Source organism: Prionailurus bengalensis, chromosome B1 (assembly GCF_016509475.1).
Source record: "Prionailurus bengalensis isolate Pbe53 chromosome B1, Fcat_Pben_1.1_paternal_pri, whole genome shotgun sequence".
NCBI lineage: Eukaryota > Metazoa > Chordata > Mammalia > Carnivora > Felidae > Prionailurus > Prionailurus bengalensis.
The window spans coordinates 119791667-119818932 of record NC_057344.1 but is presented as its reverse complement, the minus strand read 5'-3'; the positions used below and the strand labels follow the sequence as shown (position 1 = coordinate 119818932).

Sequence of the window (27266 nt, the reverse complement as noted above, 5' to 3'; positions counted from 1 at the left end):
CCATTTTAAGTGCTCTACATAAATTAACTAATTTAATCCTCACAACAACTCTAAAAGGTAGCTACAATAATTGTCTTCATTCTGCAAATGAGGAGACTTCATTCTTGCAAACGAGATGCAGAGAGATTAAATAACTTGCCAAAGTTCACATATTGGAGTCACAGAGCTGGGATTTAAATCCAGGCCGTATAGCTCTACCGTCTTAACCAGAAGTAAGGATTTCTTGCTTCTTGCCTACTAATTAGTACTAAATTCTTACTAAGTACTTTCATAATTATTTACTTCTTTTTTTAATGTTTATTTATTTTTGAGAGACAGAGAGAGAGCATGAGTGAGTGAGGGAGGGGCAGAGAGAGAGGGAGACACAGAATCAGAAGCAGCCTCCAGGCTCTGAGCTGTCAGCAGAGAGCCCAATGTGGGGCTCGAAACCATGAACTGTGAGATCTTGACCTGAGCCAAAGTCGGACACTTAACCGATGAGCCGCCAAGGCTCCCCTTTATTTATTTACTTCTTATGGCTGTTAACCATTAGAAGAAGTGGCAGTGGAAGGAAGAGACAGCAGAACCACCCAATCATAACTGTCTGGTGACAAAAGAAGGAGAAAAGAGTATTAGGTGTTCATTACTGTTGATATGTTTATTACCCTTTGTATGGACTTTGAGGTGAGATATGGCATCTCTCTCACCTCATGGAATAAGGTGTAGGTAAAACACCATTAATTCTTCAACTGTTTAAATCATAATGCCTGTAAAAGTTAGATGTATTCTATAAATAGTATATTTTGAAGTTATAATATTTAGATTACACTGGAATATCCATGTTGTATTTTCTGATGTCCTTAAGAAAATGCTATTATGCATTCTCTGGTATGGAATCAGAGAAAGCCCCAAACATCCCTGCATTGTTTTCATACGAAAAAGAAAAACCATTACCCCAGGATAAATCCCCATTGCCATGGTAAGCCCATTAGAAAGTGGGCCAGAAGTGCAGATGTGCATGCCTCCACAAGACAAGGACCCATGGACAGTCTTATACAAACACCCTTCAACTTCTTCAGGGCCTGAAATATGCAAACAGAAATACAAAAATAATCATTTAAAGACAGAAAGAGATTATGACATCAGACACTTTTCTTCAGTATTCAGACCATGTTTGGATTATCATGAATTTGCCAGGTAATGAGTTTTATTTAACAAACATTTCAGTGTTTGAAGTGTTTTGGAGATAGCTTATTTAGTCCTCATAGCAACACTATGATATAGGTGAAATTACTATCCCCATTATATTTAGATGTCCTCATCTAAAAAGATACAAGTTAAAGTCATTTGTCCAAGATCATGAAATTGGTAAATTGTGCAGCTAGGTTTGAACTCAAGCAGGATGTTCTGTAGTCTGTGCTCATTAATCCCCAAAGTAGCTGATTTAACCCTCTCGGTGTTAGCTTTATTTATAACTTGTGGCCCCAGAACGAGGCCAGGGTGAAAACCTTCATCCCCAAGAACACTCATTCTCTCATTAAAAGCATTAAAAAAGGCATACTTGAGACTCGTCCTATGTATCAAGCAGTTTCTTGAGCTGTATAGTTAGCCTAAGCACTTGCATAAGGCTTTGCATGCCATAAATGTGCTATCCTCTCTCTAGCCTGTTATTTATAAGGATGACCTATATCTCTGTCAGAGAAAAGGGGAGCCTTTATTGTTAGTGCTGTCCCCAGACAGTAATTCCACCTTCCTCCAAGAATGAATATAGGGTCATCTTCTGGGAATAGTCAGTCCTCCATGAAATAAACTCCATTCTTTTCTTTAAAAAAATTTTTTTTAACATTTATTCATTTTTGAGACACAGAGAGAGAGCGCAAGTGGGGGTGGTGTACAGAGAGGGAGACACAGAATCCGAACAAGGATCCAGGCTCTGAGCTGTCAGCACAGAGCCTGATGTGGGGCTCAAACTCACGAACTGTGAGATCATGACCTGAGCAGACACTTAACCAACTGAGCCACCCAGGCCCCCCTCCATTCTCTTCTTTAGACTGTCACACAAAGTGCCTAAAGCACAGTGATTCTGAATAGTAGCAGTACTGGAAGAGTTCAATTCCTAGTCAACAATTAGAAATTTATACTTCATACCTTTGAATCAAGCCCAAGGCCAGCACGAACCAATATGATAGACAGGGCTATGCTTCTCAAAGAGGAAGACCACTTATGCTTGATTTGTACATTATCACTGATGACAGGGATATTTCTGACAAGAAACCCAGCAAGAAGCATGCCTAGAATGGAGAAGTCAAACAACTCCTTAGTTGGTTTTCAAATAGAGAAGATATTTTTGGCATTTTTACTTTTTGAGTTCATGTCTCTTTAATATTCTTTTGTTTAACATTTTTGTTTAAATGGATGAAAGACCTAAATGTGAGATAGGAAACCATCAAAATCCTAGAGGAGAACACAGATAGCAACCCCTTTGACTTTGGCTGTAGCAACTTCTTACTAGACACATTGCTGGAGGCAAAGGAAACAAAAGCACAAATGAACAAATGGGACTTCATTAAGATAAAAACTTCTGCACAGCAACGGAAACAATCAACAAAGCAAAAAGGCAGCCTATGGAATGGGCGAAGATATTTGCAAGTGACATATCGGATAAAGGGTTAGTATTCAAAATCTATAAAGAACTCACCAAACTCAACAGCCAAAAAACAATCCAGTGAAAAAATGAGAAGACATGAATCGACACTTTTCCATCATGCAGATGGCTAACAGATGCATGAAAAGATGCTCAATCTCACTCATCATCAGGGAAATACAAATCAAAACCATGATGGGATACCACCTCACACCTGTCAGAATGGTTAAAACTAACACAAGAAACAACAGAGGTTGGTGAGGCTGTGGAGAAAGGAACCGTCTTATGCTGTTGGTGGGAATGCAAATTAGTGTGGCCACTCTGGGAAACACTTATGGAGGCTTCTCAAAAAGTTAAAAATAGAACTACCCTATGATGTAGCAATTGCACTGCTAGGTATTTACCCAAAGGATACAAAAATATAGATTCAAAGGGTACATGCCCTCTGATGTTTATAGCAGCATTATCAATAATAGCAAACTACAGAAAGAGCCCAAGTGTCCACTGACTAATTAATAAATAAAGAAGATATGATATATATATATATATATATACACACACACACACACACACACACAATGGACTATTAGCCATCAAAAAGAATGAAGTCTTGCTATTTGCAACAATGTGGATGGATATTATATATCCATATCCATAATATTAGTATATTATGCTAAGTGTAATAAGTCAGAGAAAAACAAATATCATATGATTTCACTCACATGTGGAATTTAGGAAACAAAACAGATGAACATATGTGAAGGGAAAAAAAGACAGGGAAGCAAACCATAAGATACTCTTTTTTTTTCTTTGAATTTTATTTTTTTTCTTTTTCTTTTTTTATTATTTTAATATATATATATATATATATATATATATATATTTATATCCTAGTTAGTTAGCATATAGTGCAATAATGATTTCAGGAGTAGATTCCAGTGATTCATCACCTATGTACAGCACCCAGTGCTCATCCCAACAAGTGTCTTCCTTAATGCCCCTTACTCATTTAGCCCATCTACCTGCTCATAATCCATAAGATACTCTAAATGATAGAGAACAAATTGAGAGTTGATGGAGGGAGGTGGGTGGGGAGATGGGCTAGATGGGTGATGGGTCTTAAGGAGGGCACTTGTTATGATGGGCCCTGGGTGTTATATGCAAGATGAATCACTAAATTCTATTCCTGAAACCAATATTACATTATATGTTAACTAACTAGAATTTAAATAAAATTTTCAATAAAAAATTAAAATAGAGGAGCTAAGAAAAGCCTTTAATATGCAAATAAAAATCATTAGAATCAGTAATGGAGTATTCAGATAGAAATGTGATCAAATTATAAATATAAAATGTTTTAATACAATGCCTAATTCAGTCACTCTTTTATGTGCAAATAGTAAACAGCTCCTGAAGTTATTTGCTATGTCAGATTACCTGAATTATCAACGAATACCTATGTGGATTCTATTTCACCCTCAAGCCAGGTAATTTAACAAAAAATACATAACTTACGAGGCGCCTGGGTGGTTCAATCCATTGAGCATTCTGACTTTGGTTCAGGTCATGATCTCATGGTTCATGAGTTTGAGCATCGCTTCTGGCTCTGTGCTGACAGCACGGAGCCTGGAAACTGCTTCAGATTCTAGGCCTCCCTCTCTTTCTGCCCCTCCCCTACCTGTGCTCTCTCTCTCTCAAAAAATAAACATTAAAAAAAAAATAAAAAAAATAAAAAAAATAAACATGAAAAAAACATTAAAAAAAAATCCTTGCTTTCCAAAGGCTTGTGAGTTATGAAGAAATGGACATTGCTCTGTCAGGTCAGCTTCTGATTCTTCTTTCATTCAGCCATTTACTGTTTACCAAAGGCCTTCAGTATTTTAGACAGCACAGTAGGTAGTAGAAGTATAATAATGAACAAAAACTTGGTACTACATCTCAACAAGTTTTCAGCCTCTAGGGGAGTGAGATAAACTGACAACCTCAATTTTATGGAAGCATAAGGAAGTGTTGTATGAGTGAGAGAAGAGTAGCAAGTCAGATGGATCCAAACAAGGGGAAGAACCGGGTGGAGTCAAGAAGTTTCTGGATGGGTTAGCAGTTTCTTCCAAGGTATGAAGAGGAAGTATGACACATTCTGGAAGTGTCAGTAGTTGACAGTGACCGAGGGAGCTGAGGAGTTTGCGAGAGAATCCTGCCCTCACTGATACCACATGCCCCTACAACAGGAAAGAGACTTCTCCACCAGACACTGGGCTTCCAGACTGTTCTTCTCTAGCAGTACCCTCTTCTCAGCATGACCTTACAAGCATTACACATTAAATGACTAAACAAACTTACTATTGTTGCAATGTTCTGTATGTAAGCTATGAGAATGGAGACTAATGACAAGCATAGCTTTTGTGACTTGCTCCAGACACCGCTAGGCCAGGAAGCCTCACTGCCATTTAATCTAGAAGAAGGTCTCGTAAAGTTTTGAATTCTGCAGTTACGGTCTTTCCAGAATTTTTGAAAGTGGGAACTAGCCAACCACAGTTGTTTTTTAAAGATGTTAAAGGATAACACATGCTCATGGTGAATTAAAACATCACCAACAAGTAGGAAGTGACAAGTACATGTTCTATTCCAACTGCAAACTTTCAATCTTCATTCTCCAAAGATTTTCACTCTTAAGGGTTTTCTTTGCCTTTCCAGAAAAGTTTGTATACCTATGTAAGCATGCCTCAGTATGTGTGTTCGTGTGCCTCATTTTCTAATAGTAGAAATAGTATCTCCTTGTTTGGAAGTACTGTAATTTTTTGAACCAATTAATGGACTTTAAGGAACTTTTCAGATTTTTCATTACAAATAGTGCTGAAATGAGCAGAGTTCAAAAGAAATAATAATCTAACAAGGACTCAAAAATATGTTAAGAGTTTTTTTTGGAGTTTTGGGGGGTGGGGCGCAAGAGGGAGCATTTTTTTGTTCTCCAAATGAATGTGACAACAACTTCCCTGGGACACTGTTTCTGGATGTTCTGGATTGATATGGCCACCTGATACTGATTTGGCAGACGTCCCATTCACTCCTTTGTCAATGATGTGAGTGACTTACAATACATTGAGCCCTAGTTTTGTAGCATTTCTGTCTTACAGTTACTTCTACCATGGTTGATGTTAAGCTACCAACACGATGTCAATGAATGTGCAGTTGGGAAGAGAGAGCCAGTGGCACACCACTATATATTGTTTCCATAATTTCAAGAGCCTAGATAAGGGGAAAATGCCGTAAGTGATTAGTTTTGAGTATCTATTGGTTTTATTATTTTTTTTACTAAAAAAAATTTTTTTTTTAATGTTTATTCATTTCTGAGACAGAGAGAGAGAGAGCATGAATGGGGGAGGGTCAGAGAGAGGGAGACACAGAATTGGAAACAGGCTCCAGGCTCTGAGCTGTCAGCCCAGAGCCCGAGGCGGGGCTCAAACTCACGGACCGCGAGATCGTGACCTGAGCGGAAGCCGGACGCCCAACCGACTGAGCCACCCAGGCGCCCCTCTATTGGTTTTATTTTTAATGCAAGTTATTTAATTGTAAATATATATAATTTAATTTTTAAAAATTTCTGTGTTTAACAACTGGCTTACCAAACTCAAAATTTAATAATTGGCTTTTGTCTCCAACACATCAAATACAGAAATATTTTATATTTATTTCCCAAAGCTTCCCAAACTACAGTTTTTAAAATATGATTTACTCTTGAAGTCAGAAAGTATTTAGCACTTACCTAGAAGAGGAGGCAGTGGAGGTAATGTAGGTAACTTAATGAGCCCGAAAAGTTTACCTCCAATGATGGCACAATAGAATAGGATTATAATTCCAAATAGGTTTCCTCCAGGAAGACATTCGCTGGTAGTAATTGACCAAACTACAGCCCAGAGAAGAACAACCATGGTAACTGAAATAAACCAGGAAAACTAGTTTCTATCAGTAAGTTGTCATATGGTTTCAATATAATATAAAAATTTTAAAAATATCGAACATACATACAAGTATTTATAACCATGTGTAAATTTTAGAAAGCATCAGTAATATGAACAATTGGGTAATAATTACCAACCATCTTAAGAAATAGGATATTACCAGTGCCTTTGGATCCACCCATGTGCCCCTCTTAATCCCATCTCCCATCTCCTTTCACACTGTCAGAAGGAACTACGATCTTGAATTTTTTTTTATCATTCCTCGTTTTTCCTTTATAATTTTACCATAAATATTCACTCGTTAATAAAAAGGGAAACACTGGCTATCTTTACTCTCTTCATAGGAACATGAGAATACCTGAATAATCACATTCTAGTATTTTAGTTCTGTCTTGAATTAAACACTATTATTGTTTCTTTTCTATAGTCAATGTCGGTTTAGAATTATCCATATACTCACCTATTTTCCGTTTTGATCATTATTCATTATGGCAACTCAAATTTTTTATCTGGGACAATTATTTTGTTGCCTAAAGTATTTCCTTTAATAGAGGTATTTCTATTAGAAGGTGAAACATGTTTCCTTGTTTGAAAACCTTGTGTTGTACTAAAGTTTACACTGAAACAACAAAGACTCATGGGAAAACAGTTGGGCAGACAACTCAAAGCTTAAATCCTGTGACCAAAGTATTGACAAAAACAGCAATGATCCTAATAAAAGTGCTAGTGCAGTTAAATCTCCACTAGCATTTGCATTTCACAGTCTCTTTTTGGCAGACTCAAACCCTTGGAACCACACGTATTATTTCGAGATGTAGAACCTTGAAAGCATTTGCTTTAAATAGTAAGCAGTTCCGTCCAAATCTGATCCAGATTATAGCTTTCTCCATCAATCAAATATTTGTTGTTGTTGTTTTAACTGAGGGAAAGTGTTGGCAGCTACTTTGTTTGTAATGTCAGCTTCTACATCCATATATGGTTTCATTAGATAGTTTAATGGTCTAGAAAGTTTAAAAAGCCTCTGAAACCCCTAAACCAGCAACTAACTGTCTGAAAAAAAAAAGAAAGTACTTCTATAGGGAGTTCAGCTTTTTAAAAAGTCTTCATTTTAGTAAGGCTTTATCTTTAATTGTAAGGAATCATATATCTGATCTTTTTGTCTGTTCTTGTTTTTCAATGCGTTTTGTATTCACATGCTATTGTTTGGTGATGTAAAATATTAACATGGCAGGAGAAATTATGTACAAATGCAAATTTTCATGTTACACTAACACAATTCCTCATTTACCATCATATATGAACTAATTCATAGTTCAGAAACAGTGCACCAGAGCATGCTATATTTCTCATGAAGATCTGTTGGTAACAAATTCTTAGTTTTATTGATCTGGAATTATCTTTATTCTCATTCTTAAAAGATAGTTTTTCAGGGTATACAGTTCTAGGTTGAGAGTTACTATCTTCCAGTTCCTTTAAAATACTGTCCCTTGGTTTTCTGGCTTTTATTGCTGTTTTTAGTGTCTTTTAGGAATTTTTTTTTCCTTTGGCTATTTAAAAAAATTTTTTTTAATGTTTATTTATTTTTGAGACAGAGAGAGAGAGACAGAGAGAGACAGAGAGAGAGAGAGACAGAGAACGAGTGGAGGAGGGGCAGAGAGAGAGGGAGACACAGAATCGGAAGCAGGCTCCAGGCTCTGAGCCATCAGCCCAGAGCCCGACGCGGGGCTCGAACTCATGGACCGCGAGATCGTGACCGGAGCCGAAGTCGGACGCTTAACCGACTGAGCCACCCAGGCGCCCCCCAAAAAATTTTTTTAAAAAAAGATTCTCTCTCTTCCTCTCCCTGTGCCTGTCCCCCACCCCCTTTCTCTCTAAAAAAAAAAAAAAAAAAATGAGTCTCCAAATCACATCATTCATTTATACCCTTTCCCTAATGCAATCACTATCTGTTTTACTGTAAATGTTTTAACTAGAAATGTGCCATGATTTGAATGGTGAAATTTCAAAAAAATAAATAGGACAGAAAAGGTATTAAATTATATGTTGTCTTATCAACTGGTATATATTTTGGAACCTGTTTTTCTCTACATTTTTTAAATAAAGTTTGAGATTTTTTTTCTCATGCTAGTTTACAGACTTACCTAATTTTATTAAAAACATATGTAGAGCCTAGAGTATAACTGGGCTTCAACTGTCCCAGTTGAGAATGGTAAAAATGTTTTTCAGAGCTCACAAATGAAGTATAACAATAACTGAGTCTGATTTTTTAGTAAACACAACTTTTAGATCAACTGTATTATATTCTTCAACATATTTACTTTGGGAAGATATGTATTTACTCTAGTAGTGCTGTTGCTCCTCAATATCATTTTGAAATTGTCTTCAAATTCTCATTTATAGGGTGCCTGGGTGGCTCAGTCAGTTAAGTGTTCAACTCTCCATTTTGGCTCAAGGTCATGATCTCATGGTTTCATGAGTTCAAGCCCTGTATCGGGCTCTGTGCTGGCAATGTAGTGCCTGCTTGGGATTCTCTCTCTCTCTCTCTCTCTCTCTCTCTCTCTCTCTCTCTCTCTCTCCCCCCCCCTCCCCCACTCGCACTGTCTCTGTCTCTCTCAAAATAAATAAATAAACTTAAAAAATTAACAAAAAGTCAGCATTTATAGACAATTTTCAAAGCCCTTCTTTTTCCTACTACATTTCCTCCAATGTACAAAATACATACACTTCACACACACACTTTCTCTCTCTCTCTCTCTCTCTCTCACACACACACACACACAATTTCCTTTCTGAACAAAAAAACAGGATTACTGAATCTGAATATCCATCTATTCTTCAAATTGATATCATAATAATGTTTGGCTCCCTCCAAAAACCAAATCCGTTCCTCAAAGACAGTATGTGAAATAGTGCTGAGATAAACTCCCAAAGAAAAGTCCTCCAGGGGTGCCCGGGGTGGCTCAGTTGGTTAAGTGTCCAACTTCAGTTCAGGTCGTGATCTCATGGTTTGTTGATCTCATGGTTTGTGAGTTCGAGCTCCACAGTGGTCTCTCTGCTGTCAGCACAGAGCCTGCTTCAGATCCTCTATCTCCCTCTCTCTGCCCCTCCACTGCTCATGTGCTCTTTCTCTCTCAAAAATAAATAAAACATTAAAAAAAAGAAAAATCTTCCAAATATTTTAGGTAATAGTAGTTGTACTGGAGTAAGTTGGATTGGAAACCAAGATTCTTACAAAATGATGGATTCATTTGGAAGCATAAATTAAGTTGTTTGTTCAAACATTAGTTGCATTACTTAATAACGATTAAACCCAACATTTATGTAGTGCCTTTCTGTTTACAGGTGATTTCTCATTTTTCTCATTGGAGGCCTAATGTAATCCTGTGAAATTACTCACAGACAGAAAAGGAAAATATCTTTGATCTCTGCTCTTTTCCTGCTAGCTGGAATGGTAGTAGCAATAGCACTCTAGTTTTTATGTATACCGAAGTAAACTTCTTTTTGTTCTTTAAACCATATTATTTTGGAATCTCTCATTAAAACAATTTCATCTTTTACCGTCTCTTTCTGAATTATTTTTTACCATTTACATACCATTTGTTATCCCTCTAGCCAGCAAGCCATGTGGAGGGCAAGCAAATGTTTGTCCTAGTCTTCGCAAATTATTTGATTCAGTTGGTATTTCTTGTAGCTTTTTTTCACTGCTATTCAGGAGGTTACTTCCTTCTGTTGGTTCTTTTGCATCTATTCCTTTAGAGTTCATAACTGCTTCCTCCTGTGTTTAAAACAATTTAAGAATACTTAAAACGGTTATATCTGCTGTACATTTTTATAGCTATCGAGTCATCAAATCACAAATCAAATTTTTACTGCTAGAATCAAGGCTAACACTTTATAGTGGAAATGCAGAGCTATACTAATAGCTAATCAGTGAATGCTTGGAACAAGAATTATGTTAGAGGAATATTTACCATTGAGTCACTATTTGTAGCATTATAAATCCTTGGGGTACACATACTATTTCATTTTGTTTTACAATACTGGGTTTAAAAATTAGCCTACTTAAGATATTTTTCAAGGCAATAGTTGGTTAATATATTAAAGTGGTTCAGAAAAAATAACTATTTGTGGTAAAAGTGAATTCAAATTCATTCATCTACTTGAATTTAAGCAATAAAAAGGGAGGGAAGTAATCACAACCATTCTAGGGGTGAGGCTGGGAACACAAAGCATTTCACAGGCTCTCTATTTTTCCAGCCTCACGTAGGGCCAGCTGCTAATGAATCTGGGAAAACTGGTAGTCACACCTACTGTACAAATTTGGGGATTAAAAATGGGAAGAACTGTTAATTGAGTGATAGAGCATGAAGAGAACACAACTGTATCAGAGATTTGGAAATATATAGTCCCTCTCTTAAGGAAATGGTTGGAATGCTCTATATTTGACCGTAGGTTTACCTGTGTTTCTTGATATGTAGAGGCTGTGTGGGCCATTCCTGTGGATGGTGTCAGATCTTCATGTTCAATTGCTTTATCTTCATCTCCCATGATTTATAATTAAAAATAAGATGACACAAGGGAGAGGAACGGGAACTGTTTCGAAGGAGAAATAGTACAGATATGTAGCAGCATTAATTCAGATAATTCAGCAGCATTGCTGAATTAAGCATCAATTTGAACAATTTAAATGAATGAATTGTACTTATTTTTTCCCTTGGAACTGTGAATGTCTAAAATATTTTAAATTAGACTATTCTTAACTTTCAATTGCTAACCTTTTCTTTGATTACAATATGTTATACTAATTCTTATTTACTTTCTACTGCTCCTGAAAAAGCCCTTGTTTATCATATTTTTATATGATGTCTTTCCCACCTTGTTTTCTGAGTTATATTTCAAATATTCCAAGCAATACTACTGTTAAATCGTTCTCTCTAATGGTCTGGCTTGATGAAACAGGAAATCTCCAGGCACTTGTTCTTTTTTTCTTTTTCTTTTTCTTTTTCTTTTTCTTTTTCTTTTTCTTTTTCTTTTTCTTTTTCTCTTTCTCTTTCTTTCTTTCTTTCTTTCTTTCTTTCTTTCTTTCTTTCTTTCTTTCTAAATTTATTGTCAAATTGGCTTCCATACAACACCCAGTGCTCATCCCAACAAGTGCCCTCCTCAATGCCCACCACCCACTTTCCCCTCTCTTCCACCCCTATCAACTCTCAGTTTGTTCTCTGTATTTAAGAGTCTCTTATGGTTTGCCTCCCTCCCTCTCTGTAACTTTTTTCCCCTTCCCCTTCCCTTCCCCAAGGTCTTCTGTTAAGTTTCTCAAGATCCACACATGAGTGAAAACATATGGTATCTGTCTTTCTCTGTATGGCTTATTTCACTTAGCATAATACCCTCCAGTTCCATCCACGTTGCTGCAAATGGCCAGATTTCATCCTTTCTCATTGCCAAGTAGTATTCCATTGTGTATATAAACCACAATTTCTTTATCCATTCATCAGTTGATGGACATTTAGCCTCTTTCCATAATTTGGCTATTGTTGAGAGTGCTGCTATAAACATTGGGGTACAAGTGCCCCTATGCATCAGCACTCCTGTATCCCTTGGGTAAATTCTTAGCAGAGCTATTGCTGGGTCATAGGGTAGTTCTATTTTTAATTTTCTGAGGAACCTCCACACTGTTTTCCAGAGCAGCTGCACCAGTTTGCATTCCCACCAACAGTGCAAGAGGGTTGCCGTTTCTCCACATCCTCGCCAGCATCTATAGTCTCCTGATTTGTTCATTTTAGCCACTCTGACTGGTCTGAGGTGGTATCTCAGTGTGATTTTGATCTGTATTTCCCTGATGAGGAGCGACATTGAGCATCTTTTCATGTGCCTGTTGGCCATCTGGATGTCTTCTTTAGAGAAGTGTCTATTCATGTCTTCTGCCCGTTTCTTCACTGGATTATTTGTTTTTTGGGTGTGGAGTTTGGTGAGCTCTTATAGATTTTGGATACTAGCCCTTTGTCCGATATGTCATTTGCAAATATCTTTTCCCATTCTGTCGGTTGCCTTTTAGTTTTGTTGATTGTTTCCTTTGCAGTGCAGATTTTTATCTTGATGAGGTCCCAAAAGTTCAATTTTGCTTTTAATTCCCTTGCCTTTGGAGATGTGTTGAGTAGGAAATTGCTGTGGCTGAGGTCAAAGAGGTTGTTGCCTGTTTTTTTCTCTAGTGTTTTGATGGTTTCCTGTCTCACATTTAGGTCTTTCATCCATTTTGAGTTTATTTCTGTGTATGGTGTAAGAAAGTGGTCTAGTTTCATTCTTCTGAATGTTGCTGTCCAGTTCTCCCAGCACCATTTGCTAAAGAGACTTTTTTCCATTGGATACTCATTCCAGCTTTGTCAAAGATTAGTTGGCCATACATTTGTGGGTCCGATTCTGGGTTCTCTATTCTATTCCATTTGTCCATGTGTCTGTTTTTGTGCCAATACCATGCTGTTTTGATGATGACAGCTTTGTAGTAGAGGCTAAAGTCTGGGATTGTGATGCCTCCCACTTTGGTTTTCTTCTTCAATATTACTTTGGCTATTCAGGGTCTTTTATGGTTTCATACAAATTTTAGGATTGTTTGTACTAGCTCTGAGAAGAATGCTGGTGCAATTTTGATTGGGATTGCATTGAATGTGTAGATTGCTTTGGGTAGTATTGACATTTTAACAATATTTATTCTTCCAATCCATTGCTTCTTGGCCTTTTGGCTAAGATCAAGTGTATTCTTCCAATCCATGAGCATGGAATGTTTTTCCATTTCTTTGTGTCTTCTTCAATTTCCTTCATAAGCGCTAGGCAATTTTTCAATGTTGAAATGAATCGCCAAAGAAAAATCTATGGATTCCATCATTTTCAGAGAAATTAGAATCACTAATTCTTGTCTGGTTCATATTTCTAAATTAAAGTTAAAATAATAACATTGGTTGAGTAGCCACAATGTCTTAGACAACTGAGACATGTTGGTAGTCACTGTAGGTAATTCAAAGATTACAAAAACATATTTTTTGTTCTCTATAGGCTGACGATATACCAGGAAAAATAAACTTACATGAAGTAACTAAAAAACCTGTAGGACAGACCTATAGCTTGACTCTGTAAACTACTTCAATCTCCTCTCTCTTGGCTTCTCATGCTATATAGGCTGAACAACCAAATACTCCAATTCCTGGCCACTTCTGTAGCTATAGATAGCCATGTGTCACAGTTCTGTGTAATGAGATATAAGTGAGAGTCCCTAGGGAGAACTTTCATTCCCAGACTATAAGGCAAGGCTTTTTGAAGATCATACTTTTATTCTTTGTCCTCTAACATTTCTTCTTCTTCTTCTTCCTAGAATGTAGATACACTACCTGGAGGGCCAGTGACCATCTCTCAACCATGAGAAGAAAAAGCCCTATACTAAGGAGAGTAGAAAATTAAGATAGGAGGAGCTTGTTCCTTGACGATACCCTTTAATTGCTCCATCAGTCTTGGATGCCAAGCTTCAAGTTAATTGTTGAAGCTACTGTTAGTCAAGTGTTATTTTTACTAGTAATCAAACTTACTTCTAATGCAACAAGTATAATGATATTATAATAGAAGCACGAACTACAAACCCTGGTATAAGCAAAGGGAAAATTATGTGAGAGAAGGGAAAATCTAAATCAATACATTTGAGTGTCTAATATGTGCCATACACTATGCTAGGCTATAAAGATAAGGATTAATTAGACAAGACCCCTGCCTCAAGGAATAATTTTCTGTTTAAAAAAGTGCCAATAGGGGCACCTGGGTGGCTCAGTTGGTTGAGCATCCAACTTTGGCTCAGGTCATGATCTTGCGGTTCATGGGTTCAAGCCCCACATCGGGCTCTGTGCTGATGGCTCAGAGCCTGGAGCCTGCTTCTGATTCTGTGTCTCCCTCTCTCTCTGCCTCTCCCCCATTCGTGTTCTGTCTCTCTTTGACTTTCAAAAATGAATAAATGTTAAAAAAAGTGCCAAGATGTTTGCATTTAATATTTCCAAGAAAATTATATCCTTTCTACCACTACCACCCTCACCATCACCATCATCACCATTTTTCTTCCTTACAAAATACAATGTTGGCCAGGGTGGTATCTCAAAAAACCTTCAGTTTGGTTTTTATACTAGATATAATAAGTTCATGTACATATAATAATATATATGTGTGTATGTATGTAGATATAATTTTTTAAGTTTATAAATTTATTTCAAAATTTAGACTCATAATGCGAAAGAATGGCATTTGATAGGAAAAATGTTGGGCTCAGAGAACCCTTGTCTTGAAGGTATGGAGGCATGGAATCCAGTGGGATGTCAGGGGAAACTTTGTTGGAGCATGAGGTGTAAGGCTGAAAGCAATGGCAAATGAAGTGGGAGAGCTAGGATATCATTTCCCAAACCATGGCACTTGCCCTTTACCCTATGTAGAGAATAACCCCCTCATATAGTAAGTGATGATCTGCTGGGTCTGTAGTCTAGTTCTATTATATACCAAATTTCTGAGCCTCTTTGTAACTAATTCCTTATTTATAAAACAGAGATAAGAGTGGTTCCAACCATGCACCTGGTAAACATTCAATAGTGTTGGTTATGAGCCACTCCTGTTCCTTCTCCTTACTTAACATAAATCTCTAAGATTCTTTTTGCCTTCCTTATTAAACAAGACAAGGTACCCCCAGCCCCATGTTGAAGAATTTACTACTTAATCCCACTGATTTTCTTTGATAATGCCCTTTACCTCTTTCTTTCAAGGCCAACTTCTTGATAAGGTGGATGGAACACTCACCATTGTCAGTTCTTCACTTGCTCATTAGTAGAATCATATAGGAACTCTTGAGCAGTGTTACTAGAATCATCTCCTTTATCAAATTTCTAAAATCAGCCAATTCTGCCATTTATGAAGAATATTTTAAAATAACCAACAAGTATAAACGACTATTTCTAATAGCAACCATGTTCATGGCACTTACTGTTCATAGTCATTGAGTCTTGAAATTACAATAGTATATCCCCTACCAGTAAGTTGGTTTCAGCAAATAAATCAGAACATACACAAAAATTACCTTTTAAAGGGGATAAGATATATCATGAAGTCCATTAAAAAGTGGGAAGTTTATACTTCTTGTAGAGAAGCTCTCAAGTCCTCACTCAGAGCCCACTAACTTTTAAAACATTTCAAATGACTTGATATATATCAAGTCACACACACACACACACACACACACACACACACACACACACACACTGGAGTATTACTTAGCAATCAAAAAGAATGAAATTTTGCCATTTGCAACTACATGGATGGAACTAAAGGGTATTACGTTAAGTGAAATTAGTCAGAGAAAGATAAATGTCATATGACTTCACTCATATGAGGACTTTAAGATACAAAACAGATGAACATAAGGGAAGGGAAGCAAAAATAATATAAAAACAGGGAGGGGGACAAAACATAAGAGACTGTTAAATATGGAGAACAAACAGAGGGTTACTGGAGGGGATTGTGGGAGGGGGGATGGGCTAAATGGGTAAGGGGCACTAAGGAATCTACTCCTGAAATCATTGTTGTACTATATGCTAACTTGAATGTAAATTAAAAAAATAAATTAAATAAAAAAAAAAACAAAAATAAAAACATTTCAAATGACTCTCCTCATCTGGTTTCCAAACCCTCAGAAGAAAAGATGTTAAAAGTTACATGTAGGAAGAAATTGTGATAGAGGCAAACTGAAAGCACCATAAGTGACAGCTGACAGGAAGGAGATGGAAAGATAGGAATTTAAGGCTATAAAATGTGGGGATATCTATCTTTTCCATATTTGTAGTTTTGGCCTCCCAAACATCTCCTCCCCCCCAACAAGCTTTTTGATAACAGCATACTAATTTTCTTTTGTGGAATCCACATGTCCTCTATTCTCCATCCATGTGGTTCATATGAGACTCATGTCCTCCTCACGTTCCTTATCTCCATGCTCTACCAATGCTCTGGAGATGAGGACAAGCCTGGCCAATGAGAGAACTTCTTCCCCAGTCATACTGATTGTTTTAGGCATGAGCATGTGATCCATACCTGGCCAGTGAAAGTCAACTTTAAGGTGTTCACTGGAACCATTGAGAAAGAGCTTTCTTTCTGTTGGGGTTGCTAAGCCCAGACTCACTATTGACAACCCTTGTGACATACAGAAAAGCCTTCCAAAGAATGAAGTGACCACAGAGCAAAGCAGATCCTTAATATGGAAGGAGAAAAAAGGAAAGTCCCAAATTAATAACCACATTGTTGATTTAACAGGAAGCAGCTCCTTGTCAGTTATAGGTAAGCTGATAAAGTCCTTACTAGTTAGAGTTGAGTTTCTGTCATTTGCCACCAAATGAATCCTCAGTAAGAACCTTCATACCTGAATTGGCCCTGAAGGATCTCTTGTATAATAACAAATGTTTGGAAGGTGATTTTACATCTCCAAGAAAATGAAAAGAAAAAAAAAAAAAACTGATGTACTAATACTTTTGGTTTTAAGAGGCATTAAAGTACATAGCATGGTTTACCAATGTAAAAAGAATGTTAAAGAAAATGTGGCATTCAATAAAATAGATGTCAGTTATCCAGAAAGTTAAGTGAAATGCTTTGTTTTCAACAATGCTATTTATTTATTTATTTATTTATTTATTTATTTATTTATTTATTTATTTATAGGAAAAGACAGAATCCCAAGCAGGCTTCATGCCCATCATGAGATCATGACATGAGCCAAAATCAGGACTAGGATGCTTAACTGACTGAGCCACCAAGATGCTACTTAATAATGCTATTTAAGTAATAAGTGTATTTAAATGAGATGAATACTTTTTTACTGTGTTCATAAAAGTCTTTTAAAATCTTTTGTCCCAGTAAAACTTCATGAAGGCTGTTAAACTGAGATACTGGGTGTCTGGAATGGAGAAATTAAAAAGTGGGGAAATATGGAGAAACTAGTTGATTTCCTAGTAATTAAGAATTATAGTTTAATGGAATAATAAAAGTTGGAAAGGTTTTTAGAAATTACTTGGTCCAATCTCTTTAATATTCACATAAGAAAACTAAAGCCTAGAGAAGCTAAATGACTGTTTTCAACTAACATAGCCAATATCAGGCAAGCCTCATAGTAAAACTGTATAAATATTTGTGAAATGAGAGAATTCTTTAATCTATATCTTTGATTTCAGGTTATTTCTACCAAATCACTGCATTATATTTTTATATATTTTTGCTGTAATATTTTGTTTAAAATCCCACTCACATATAGTCATAATTAACTATAAGTTTGAAAACACATTTCATAATAAGTTTGGAAAATATTTTTATTTTCTATCTTGTATCACCTTCAGTTTTATTCTTTCCCATTGTTATGATTGTGATAGAGTTTATTATAAACAAAATATTTTATTAGTCCATTTAGGTTGCACAACATTGGTGACAAAATAAATGAAACAAGAATTTTAATCTGTTCTCATGACAAATATTGCTTATATATTCTGAAATTATTAGTTAATTGGCTAAGCAACAACTTGCCATTTAAATATGCCTTAAGATTCTAGGGATTAAGGAGCTCTCTTTTTAAAAAATCCAGTTAGTCTACTGTCATACCACCCTGAACACTCCTGATCTTATCTGATAAAAAATCCAGTTAGACTATGATGCTTTGAGAGATTTTTGTATATAAAAATACGACACTAAGAAATAGGAAGGCAAAGCACATTTTAGATAAATACTAAAAGTGCCTATATACAGAAGCAACAGTTTTTTTTCTGCTTCTCAATCGAGATGTTGTATTATTCTGATTGATACACAACAATAAACTACATTAAACAAATTTATCTCACATCAAATGGTGGAATTTTACAGATCTCATAATTCAATCATGTTAATTTAATCAAAGTTATGTGACTCAAATATAGATTTCAACAGAAGAATGTGGTTTGACCTAAGCCAAAGGATGTGGCTGTTATGACTGTTGTGATTACCCACTTGCTAGAAGGTTAGTAGATCAAGTTCTAAAAACATATTCAAAGGTTGTTGGTCATTCATGCCTCTCTTTAGCATTCCCAGTATACAGAATTTCCTACAGGACTGATCTACATGCTTAGAAACCATCTTGGCTTAATTTGAGCTTCATGTTGCAATACTAGGAACATATGCCACCAAAATCATAGAGCTGTGGACTTGAAAAGAACAGTCTCCTAAGTCTTTCCTCCAAATTTGAGAGAAAATTGCAGATGAAGAATCACGGATAAAGAATATGAACATTATGTATGAGCATTTGCAGGTAAATAAATAGGAAAAAAAGTCTGTAAATTGTAGTTGCCTTTGGGGAGGGAAATGGAATCAGAGTGGTTGGAATATCATTTTTATTCTCTGTATTTTTGCAGTTAGGATTTTTACAATAAGATTTTCTTATGCAATTCAAAATATATTTAAACAACGTTATGTAATTCTTAAAGCTTTAGAGAAAAGAAAATGATACAGCTTTCCTCAGTAATAATATTTTTCAGAGATAAAATCTGGTAATTTCCCTTTAGATAACTTAATCCCATTGTTACAATATAAGTTAATTTTTTGTTTTGGGGGTTTTCAGAGATGATGGGGAACTGCCTAGCATCTTCTACAGCAGTTTTCAAATATTTTTTAGGTCAAAAAAGAATCTTTCATCAAATAAAACCCTACCCTGAAATCCAACAAATGGGACAAATAAAGGGGACTGCAGGAGCCGTGTCCACTAACCCCTATTTCTCCTGGCAAGTGAAGGACACTTTGAAAATCACTTTTGTAAATATGCTCTCATATACAGAAGGCTGTTAAATCAGCCTTCTCTTTTTCAGGTTATCTTATTAATCTAAATGTTTAAAAGTGCTTTCTGTAATATTCCAGAGGAAATAAAAGAACTCTCAATTTGTGAATGTCCATAGACTCTTGGTCAAGTAAAATATGCTTACTGCTATCAAATTACTGCTAAAGGATCATTACATAGATAAAGGCTGGTTATTCTTATTTCTGTCTGAGGTAGGGACAGACCAACACTTAATGGGGTAATCTTAATGAGAATTTACACATATGGCTGGAGTACTGTATGTGTTATTTATACATTTGAAAGAACATCTCAATGACTATCCATTAAGTACTCTATAATGATTATAACAAAAACTCCTACCTTTGGTGTTCAACCATTCATGTGTTGGAAGTGGAAGCTCAGTCTGATATGTCTATGTAGAACATATAGAAAACTTTCAGTTTCTGGATTCTGCTAATCAACTGCAGATCTAATGCTCATTCCCCAAAAGGAGACCCACCCAGCAGTGAGGAATTCAGGTCAAGTGAAGGGTGGGACTTAAAATTTCCTTGAATTAGTTAACTGAAATGACTAAGAATGTTTCCCTGAACAAAATAACCTTATCTGAAAGTGCTAGGTGTGCTGACCATATGAGACCAAGCAATCAAAGGAAAACAAGTACTGTTCTATTTGGTTAACTGATACAGTGATTTGGTTGAATCATCGTGAAGTAAAACACTATGTAATGAGATACAAATATAAGGAAATTACTCCTAGGTAAGAAGGGACCCAATACTTGCTTCTCTCCTTTCTAATCTCTCTCCCAAGGACAAATGCATTTAATTAAAATTTAAAATATTGCCTCTAGGCCTACTAAATCTGATTCCAAAGATTCGATCTCCTCAAGTGGGGCAACCCAACCTATTACCTAAGAGCCATTACTCAGGTATGTCAGTGTGTACCTTCCCCACCCTTAGGGATAAATCATTATTGGTCTAAATCAATCTCTGTAACACTATTCCTTCATGCCAGCTGTTGGTTTAGGGCTGGGCATGATTCACTTCTCATCAATGAAATCTGTGGGCAAGGCTGTTGGGGACCACTGGATATGATATTCCTCCCCCCTCACCCCCCAAAAAGAGGCAAGAACCCTCTCCTTTTAAAAAATATTTATTTAATTTAAAAATTTTAATTTTTTTTAACGATTTCACAGTACCTTTATTCTTTTTTTAAATTTTTTTAATGTTTTTATTTTTTTTTGAGAGAGGGAGACACAACCGAGTAGCGAATGGGCAGACAGAGAGGGAGACACAGAATCTGAAGGAGGCTCCAGGCTCTGAGCTGTCAGCACACAGCCCGATGTGCGGCTTGAACTCACGAACCATGAGATCATGACCTGAGCCGAAGTTGGATGCCCAACCGACTGAGCCATCCAGGTGCTCCAAAATTTTAATTTTTAAAATTGCATCTATCTATTTATTTAGTTACTATTTATTTTTTCCTCTCTTCTTTTTGTCTTTAAACTGTGTATCTGTGTGTGTTTGCGGGGGGAGGGGATGGGGCCAAGGATGACGACTGTTGTTTCTTAGAACTCTAGCAGCCATCATTTACCATGAAGAAAAAGACAAAATTAGCTCATGGAAAGCAAACTAAATCTTGATATCATTGGGCTACGGAACAAACCCTGGATCCAATTACCTCCACACACCTTGTGTAAGAAAAGTAAATTTGTATTTTTGAAGACAATTTTAGCTGAATTTCCTATTACCTGCAGCCAAAAGCAGCCTAACCAATACAACAGGTGATTTTGATGCAGAGCCAGCTCAGAGAAGCTTTGATGAGCAGTAATGGGAACCTTTGGCTCATATGTGTTTCCCTAGCTTCTTGACATGGTGCAAAATCTTCATGGAGGATGAACAATCAGAATACTGCCTCTGTGTTGCTATTTATCAAAAATATTCAGAAAAGAATATTTAAGTAGCTAAAAAAAATCAGTGCCAAGGTTTTTAGTGCCATTCTTTTAGTCAATAGAGATTACAGAGATTGTAAGGTTATATATTTTTCCTTCCCTACCCCTTAAGTTTGGTTGTAATATTTGAATAGTGAATAATAACAAGTTGGGCTTATAAACATTTGATGGTTTTCTAAATGTCTATTCATGAAGCAATTACAACCACAACAAAACAGCACTGCTATTACCGCCTGAGGTTTCATTTTTTGCTTTTTCTATCTGGTAAAATTCTACTAGTCATTCAAGATCTAACTCAAATGTCACCTTCTCAATTAGTACTTTTTTAACTTCATGTAGACTAACTCTGTACCTCTTTTTTCTCTCTGTGGAGTCATTCATTCATTTATTTAACAAACATCTATTAAACTCTTGCCAGATTTTAGCCCTTGTTCCAGGGATTCAAGAATGAACAGTCTGAGGGATGAAAGATACAGCATAGAGAATACAGTCAATGGGATTATAATAATGTTGTACAGTGACAGATATAGCCACACTTGTCGTGAGCATAGCATGACATAGAGACTTGTTGAATCACCATGTTGTACACCTGAGACTACCATAACATTGTGTGTAAACTACACTTCAATAAAAAAAAACACACAAAAAAGTGACCAGTCTGACATAGTTCCCACACTCAAAGGCTGTAACGTAGTCAGAGAATGATAGCTCATTCCTTAAACAACCATAGTAAAGGGTGGTAAGTTTCGATATTAGGCACATGAGATAACAACTCTATCCCTTTACAGTTGGTGAAGTTCATCAGACTTTTACTGATTTTCTGTGGTGTGTAAAGCACAAGAGATACAAAGATTACTGAGATGCAGTCTGTTCTTGAGGGACGGAAGGAGACTGATACATGTTCATCAAACCAGTTTCCTGTGCGGTCTAGGCACACAGATAGTAGACATTTCCCAGTCTCCCTTACATGTTAGTGTGGCAAGTCATTGAGGTGTGGCCAATGGGATGTGGGCATAAGTAATGTCTGCCACTTCCATTTTTTACCTATAAGAAACTTTCATGCAATCTACAACATACCTCCCTCTACAACATACCCTGTCTAATGTCTGAAAACTAAGAACTTTTAAGGTTTTAGGGGATGACAAAGCCATAATATAAAGACTTTGGGTTCCTCACTGAGTAGAATGACACCCACTGAACACCTGATTGGACTTTACCTGAGTAGAAATAAGCCTCTACTATGTTAAGGTACTGAGAGTTTGGAGTTTATCTGTTATAACAGATAGTTACGGCAACTGCTGAGGGCAGAGCCCAAATGAAAGCATTCACATCATTGCAAGCCCCTGAATCTAATCTCTTGGTTTCATTTCCCTTCTAAAGAAATGGAAGAGATTAGGGGATCCTGGGTGGCTCAGTCTATTTAGTGTTCAACTCTTGATTTTGGCTCAGGTCATGATCCCAGGGTTGTGGGATCAAGATTCTCTCTCCCTCTGCCCCTCTCCCCTGCTCATGCACGTGCTTTCTCTCACTCTCTCAAAAAAAAAAAAAAAAGAAAAAGAAAAAGAAAAAGAAAAAGAAAAAGAAATGGAAGGGATTAGGTTTATGTGACTCTTAGAGGCCACATAGCAAACATACTCATCAGTCAGTGCAGAACATCGAAACCACTTCAGGTATTTTAATCAGGAAGAGGTTTTACACAGGGAATTAAGTGAATTGTTTAAAGGCTAGAGACTGTTGAAAGGGTTAGAAGAGTAGGTTCTAGACTGGGCCTCCGGGAATGACTTCTAGAACAGTAGTAAATGAACGGTTGAGGAATGTACTATTTTTGCTACAATCAGAAGGCCCCACAAGGACTACAGAGTTCAAGGACACCATTGTAGCTATGAGTCCGAGAAGCTGGGATCTGGAAGCTGCCTGGGCAGGGAACACAGACTATGTTCACCACTTCCCTCAATTGCTTCTTGATGGCCACAGAGCTGGTGATTCAATATGATGATGCTGAGTCTGGCTGTCACCACTGTTGTAAGTCCCTCCCCACACCCACAGTTGTGGAGACTAGGACTGGCAAATCCTGGACCTTCCTTGCCAAGAGAAAACAGCAAAAAGTAGCAAGGAGATGGCCTCTGTCTCACCTCTGCCTTCAAAAGCTCAGACAAGTTCATCTACTTGCCAGACACTAATGTTACATCTAGAACTTTGGCTGGATTGGAGTCTAAGGAAGTGTTTTTAGCTCTCCAGTGTCTCCTATACAATAAGGCATGCTGGAAGCAGGTAGGGATCGATATGAGTGCCAACCTTCTATATCCAGCACAGCAACTTTTGGAGTAGACTCCAAGACAGACCTGTATCACTGAGTTCTTCCCATTTTTTCAGAAATCCTTTAAAAAAAAGGGCAAGGGGCATCTGGGTGGCTCAGTCAGGTTAAGCATCTGACTTCGGTTCAGGTCATGATCTCACGGTACATGAGTTCGAGCCCCGTGTCGGGCTCTGTGCTGACAGCTCAGAGCTTGGAGCCTGCTTCAGCTTCTATGTCTCCCTCTCTTTCTGCCCCTCCCCTCTTCACACTCTGTCTCTCTCTCTCAAGAATAAACAAACATTATGGGGCGTCTGGGTGGCTCAATTGGTTGAGCATCCGACTTCGCTCAGGTCATGATCTCACACTCCATGAGTTCCAGCCCCGCGTCGGGCTCTGTGCGGACAGCTCAGAGCTTGGATGGATCCTGCTTCAGATTCTGTGTGTGTCTCTCTCTGTCCCTGCCCTGCTCATGCTCTGTCTCTCTCTGTCTCAAAAATAAATAAAAACATTTAAAAAAATTAAAAAAGAATAAACATTAAAATTTAAAAAAAGCAAACATCTACTCAATAGGGTTAGAATTCTAAAGATCTTAATATTCTAGTAAATATAAATTTGTGAATCAGTCACTTTGCTCACGTCATTAGTACAGCATGAATCACTCTACCTAGTAACTTGTTAAGTATATTCTGATCCATTGGATTTTGAGGTATTGAATGGCAGAAACTGTAGTTAGTTCATATTTGTATTTCCTGTCCCCATGCCTGCTTGGCCCAGAGAAGACAAACAGATATTTGCTAAAGTTAAATGTTTCATTCTGAACTTAGAAACAGTAAGCCAGAATTTCATGACAGCAGTTTGTAGCAGCAACAATGTCAGGTGGAGGCCCCATTACAGAGTAGGGGAATAGGGTTTCTGTCTTTCAGTGAAAACAGAGGTTAATGTGGCTAAGGAAGGTACCGCCTTCTCTGTCCACTGGTGTTGTCCATTTCTTGAAGGGAGGCTAAAGTCAATGGTGGCTTTCTGATATCAATTTTTTAGGGCAACAAATCACCAAAGTCTTCGGTGAGATACCAAGGATGCAACAAGGATGAGATAACAAGCTGCCGCCTGGTAAGTAAAAAAAGCCACAGGCAGTGTGCACTTTCAGCATGTGGTGGTTCTCCAGCCAGTGGGATCTGATGGTTCTCAGCATCTTGGTGGTGCCAACGTAGCCCACAGTAGCCACAGCCTCTGGTGTTCGAGAACTAAAACACAAACAAGAAAAACACGCTCTGGACACTCAGTGTCCTCTGAGGGCTACTCACCTGGCGGTCTCCAGCGCCGGAAGAGTGGGAGACGGGCTAAAATATCTTCCGGGGGAGCCTGGTCCAGCCACGCGCACGCATCGCCCCAGGCGGAGCCGGAGGCTGTGAAATACGCTTATATCTGGGCCCTGGGCGCGCCGCGGATTTCCGAGGCTCCGCCTTCTCTGCGCGCGCGGGGCGGCCCTGTGGAGGGAGGGCCGTCTGGTCCGGCGGCGCCTGAGTAATACCGTGAGCGAGCCCGGGAGGGGCCCGGCCCCAGGCGGCCGCCCCACGTGCCCTCCGCCGGGTCGGGGTCTGGCGGCGCGCGGCCTTCCCGGGCGGGGGTGCCCGGCGGGCCACCCGCCCGCTTGCCGAGATGTCGCGCCTCACCGTCGTGTTTCAGTCGTGCGTTCTGGCTGGGCGGCCGGCTCCCGGTGCCGGGACGAGCGCGTCTGCCCCGGGAAACTCGCAGGAAAGGCCGCCCAGCGAGCGCGGACCCCGGCGGTGACGAGAACTCTGGAGAGGACGCGCAGCGCTGGCTTTTCTGGAGTCGGGAGTGCAGGCCCGACAGCCAATTACGAGGTTTAATGTTCCCTAAACCCACTAACACACTTCGGGTTTTAACTCCACCTTTCAGCCGTGCTTTTCGAAGTGTCTTCTCCGATGCGGTGGGAAGATAGCATTCTCCGTTTGGGCGGCCAGTTAGGCGGGATTAAAGACTTGTCTTTCCCCCTTGTATCGCGTCTTTAACAGGAGCCCTTCTTACCGCGTTGTTGTAGATTTGAACCTTCCCATCAGCAGTTGCTTTTTCCATTAAAACTCCCTTCCATTTCTGTGTCTTCCTTTTCTGTATGTCTCCCGGCTCCAGGTAAGTGTGTCTATATATGCGCGCGCCCCTTTCGGGGTAATTTTCATTTCCTTCAGAAATAAAAATGGTCTTACCTAATTTTCACTTCTTGGCTCAATTTTAAGCACCGCTTTTCAAGCAAGGGGGACAATGTCAAGTTAATATCTCCACCAAATAAAAACCACTCATTCTTGTCTCTCAGCCTTTGTGGGCAGGACGGATGAACCTACGTTCTGTACAGTAAACTTCAGGGCATCTAAAGTGATTATTACTGTATTTTCCTAAGTCGAATTCTTCCTCTCCTAAGGACGGGGGAAGTTTCTAGTGGTATCCAGCTTCCTCTTACCACAGGAATGAAATACAGTTTTCCTTTTGTTTCAGACATATGATCTTCATCGACACATCACCCGATTTGAGTAACAGGACTTTGGAGAGGAACACTGAACTTTTTGGTTAGGTTTTACCTGCACTTTTATTGTTTATAATGTTTTATAGTTTATAGTTAGATGAGAGCATGCAGTCTGAAGAAGCATTTGTTAATTAGAATTCATTTTCAAGAATTCATCATTTGTTTATTTAGAATTCATCTGTCATAGTTATACACACACCCGTATACTTGCTCACAGCATGAAGTACTTCATAACATACTTGTAAGTTTCGTTGTTCCACTACTCCACTTGATAAGAAGTTACAGCATTTTGAATATAATACACCAAAAACAAAACACAAAACAAAAACCCAAGTCATTTGGCCCAGTTCCCTTATTTCACAAACCAGAATACTAAAATCTAACATATATCCGGGGACTTGGTTTAGTCACAAACCAAGCGTTCTGTGATGCAGTTGTGGAAACCTGGTCCAGAACCCCAAAACAAATCCTGTATCAATGGACTCTTTGGGAATGCTGGTCAAAATATCCTTTGCTGTCAATTTTAACTTTTTTTCATCAATCACATAATACTCTTCCTCGCACATAAAATGTTATCCTCTCAATGTCCATTTCAAAATTTTCCTTGTTAATATTAGTTGTTAATTAAGTTTCTAAGAGGAAAGACTAAGAATAACTGCTCATTTATTATCTATATGTGCATCATACCATTTGGTCTTTTGGAGTAGCAACAAGTAAAAAACAAACATAAAACCCTAAAACTAAAATAAAAAGAAAAAACTTCCTAATAACCTCTTATACAATTACCATCCATGAATTTGCTTAAACTTTTTCTTGAAAAAAATTTTTTTAACCATTTCTTATTGAATTATGATTAATATACAATGTTGTATTAACTCCAGGTGTAAAACATAATTGATTCAATAATTCTATACATTATTCAGTGCCCATCATGATTAAGTGTAGTCCCTCTACAACATTATTATAATATTAATGACTGTATTCCCTATGCTGTACTTTTCATCTCTGTGACTTACTTATAACTGGAAGTTTGTGTTTCCTAATTCTC

General features: G+C 37.8%; 1 protein-coding gene across 4 annotated transcripts in view; it reads right to left on the bottom strand.

The window, feature by feature from the left end:
* SLC9B2 (solute carrier family 9 member B2) overlaps positions 1-27236 on the bottom strand; it is a 53691-nt gene extending 26455 nt beyond the window's left edge. For all 4 annotated transcript variants that reach the window (XR_006295792.1, XM_043571444.1, XM_043571451.1 and 1 more), the window contains exons 1-6: positions 24984-27236; positions 11041-11175; positions 10177-10357; positions 6387-6557; positions 2128-2270; positions 934-1061 (exon numbers count right to left, since the gene is read on the bottom strand). Coding sequence is in view for 3 of the 4 variants with exons in the window: in XM_043571444.1 (XP_043427379.1) it covers positions 934-1061; positions 2128-2270; positions 6387-6557; positions 10177-10357; positions 11041-11130 (713 nt within the window). In the remaining variant the exon portion in view is untranslated. The remainder of the gene's footprint in view (positions 1-933; positions 1062-2127; positions 2271-6386; positions 6558-10176; positions 10358-11040; positions 11176-24983) is intronic.
* Between the last annotated feature and the right edge of the window lie 30 nt (positions 27237-27266).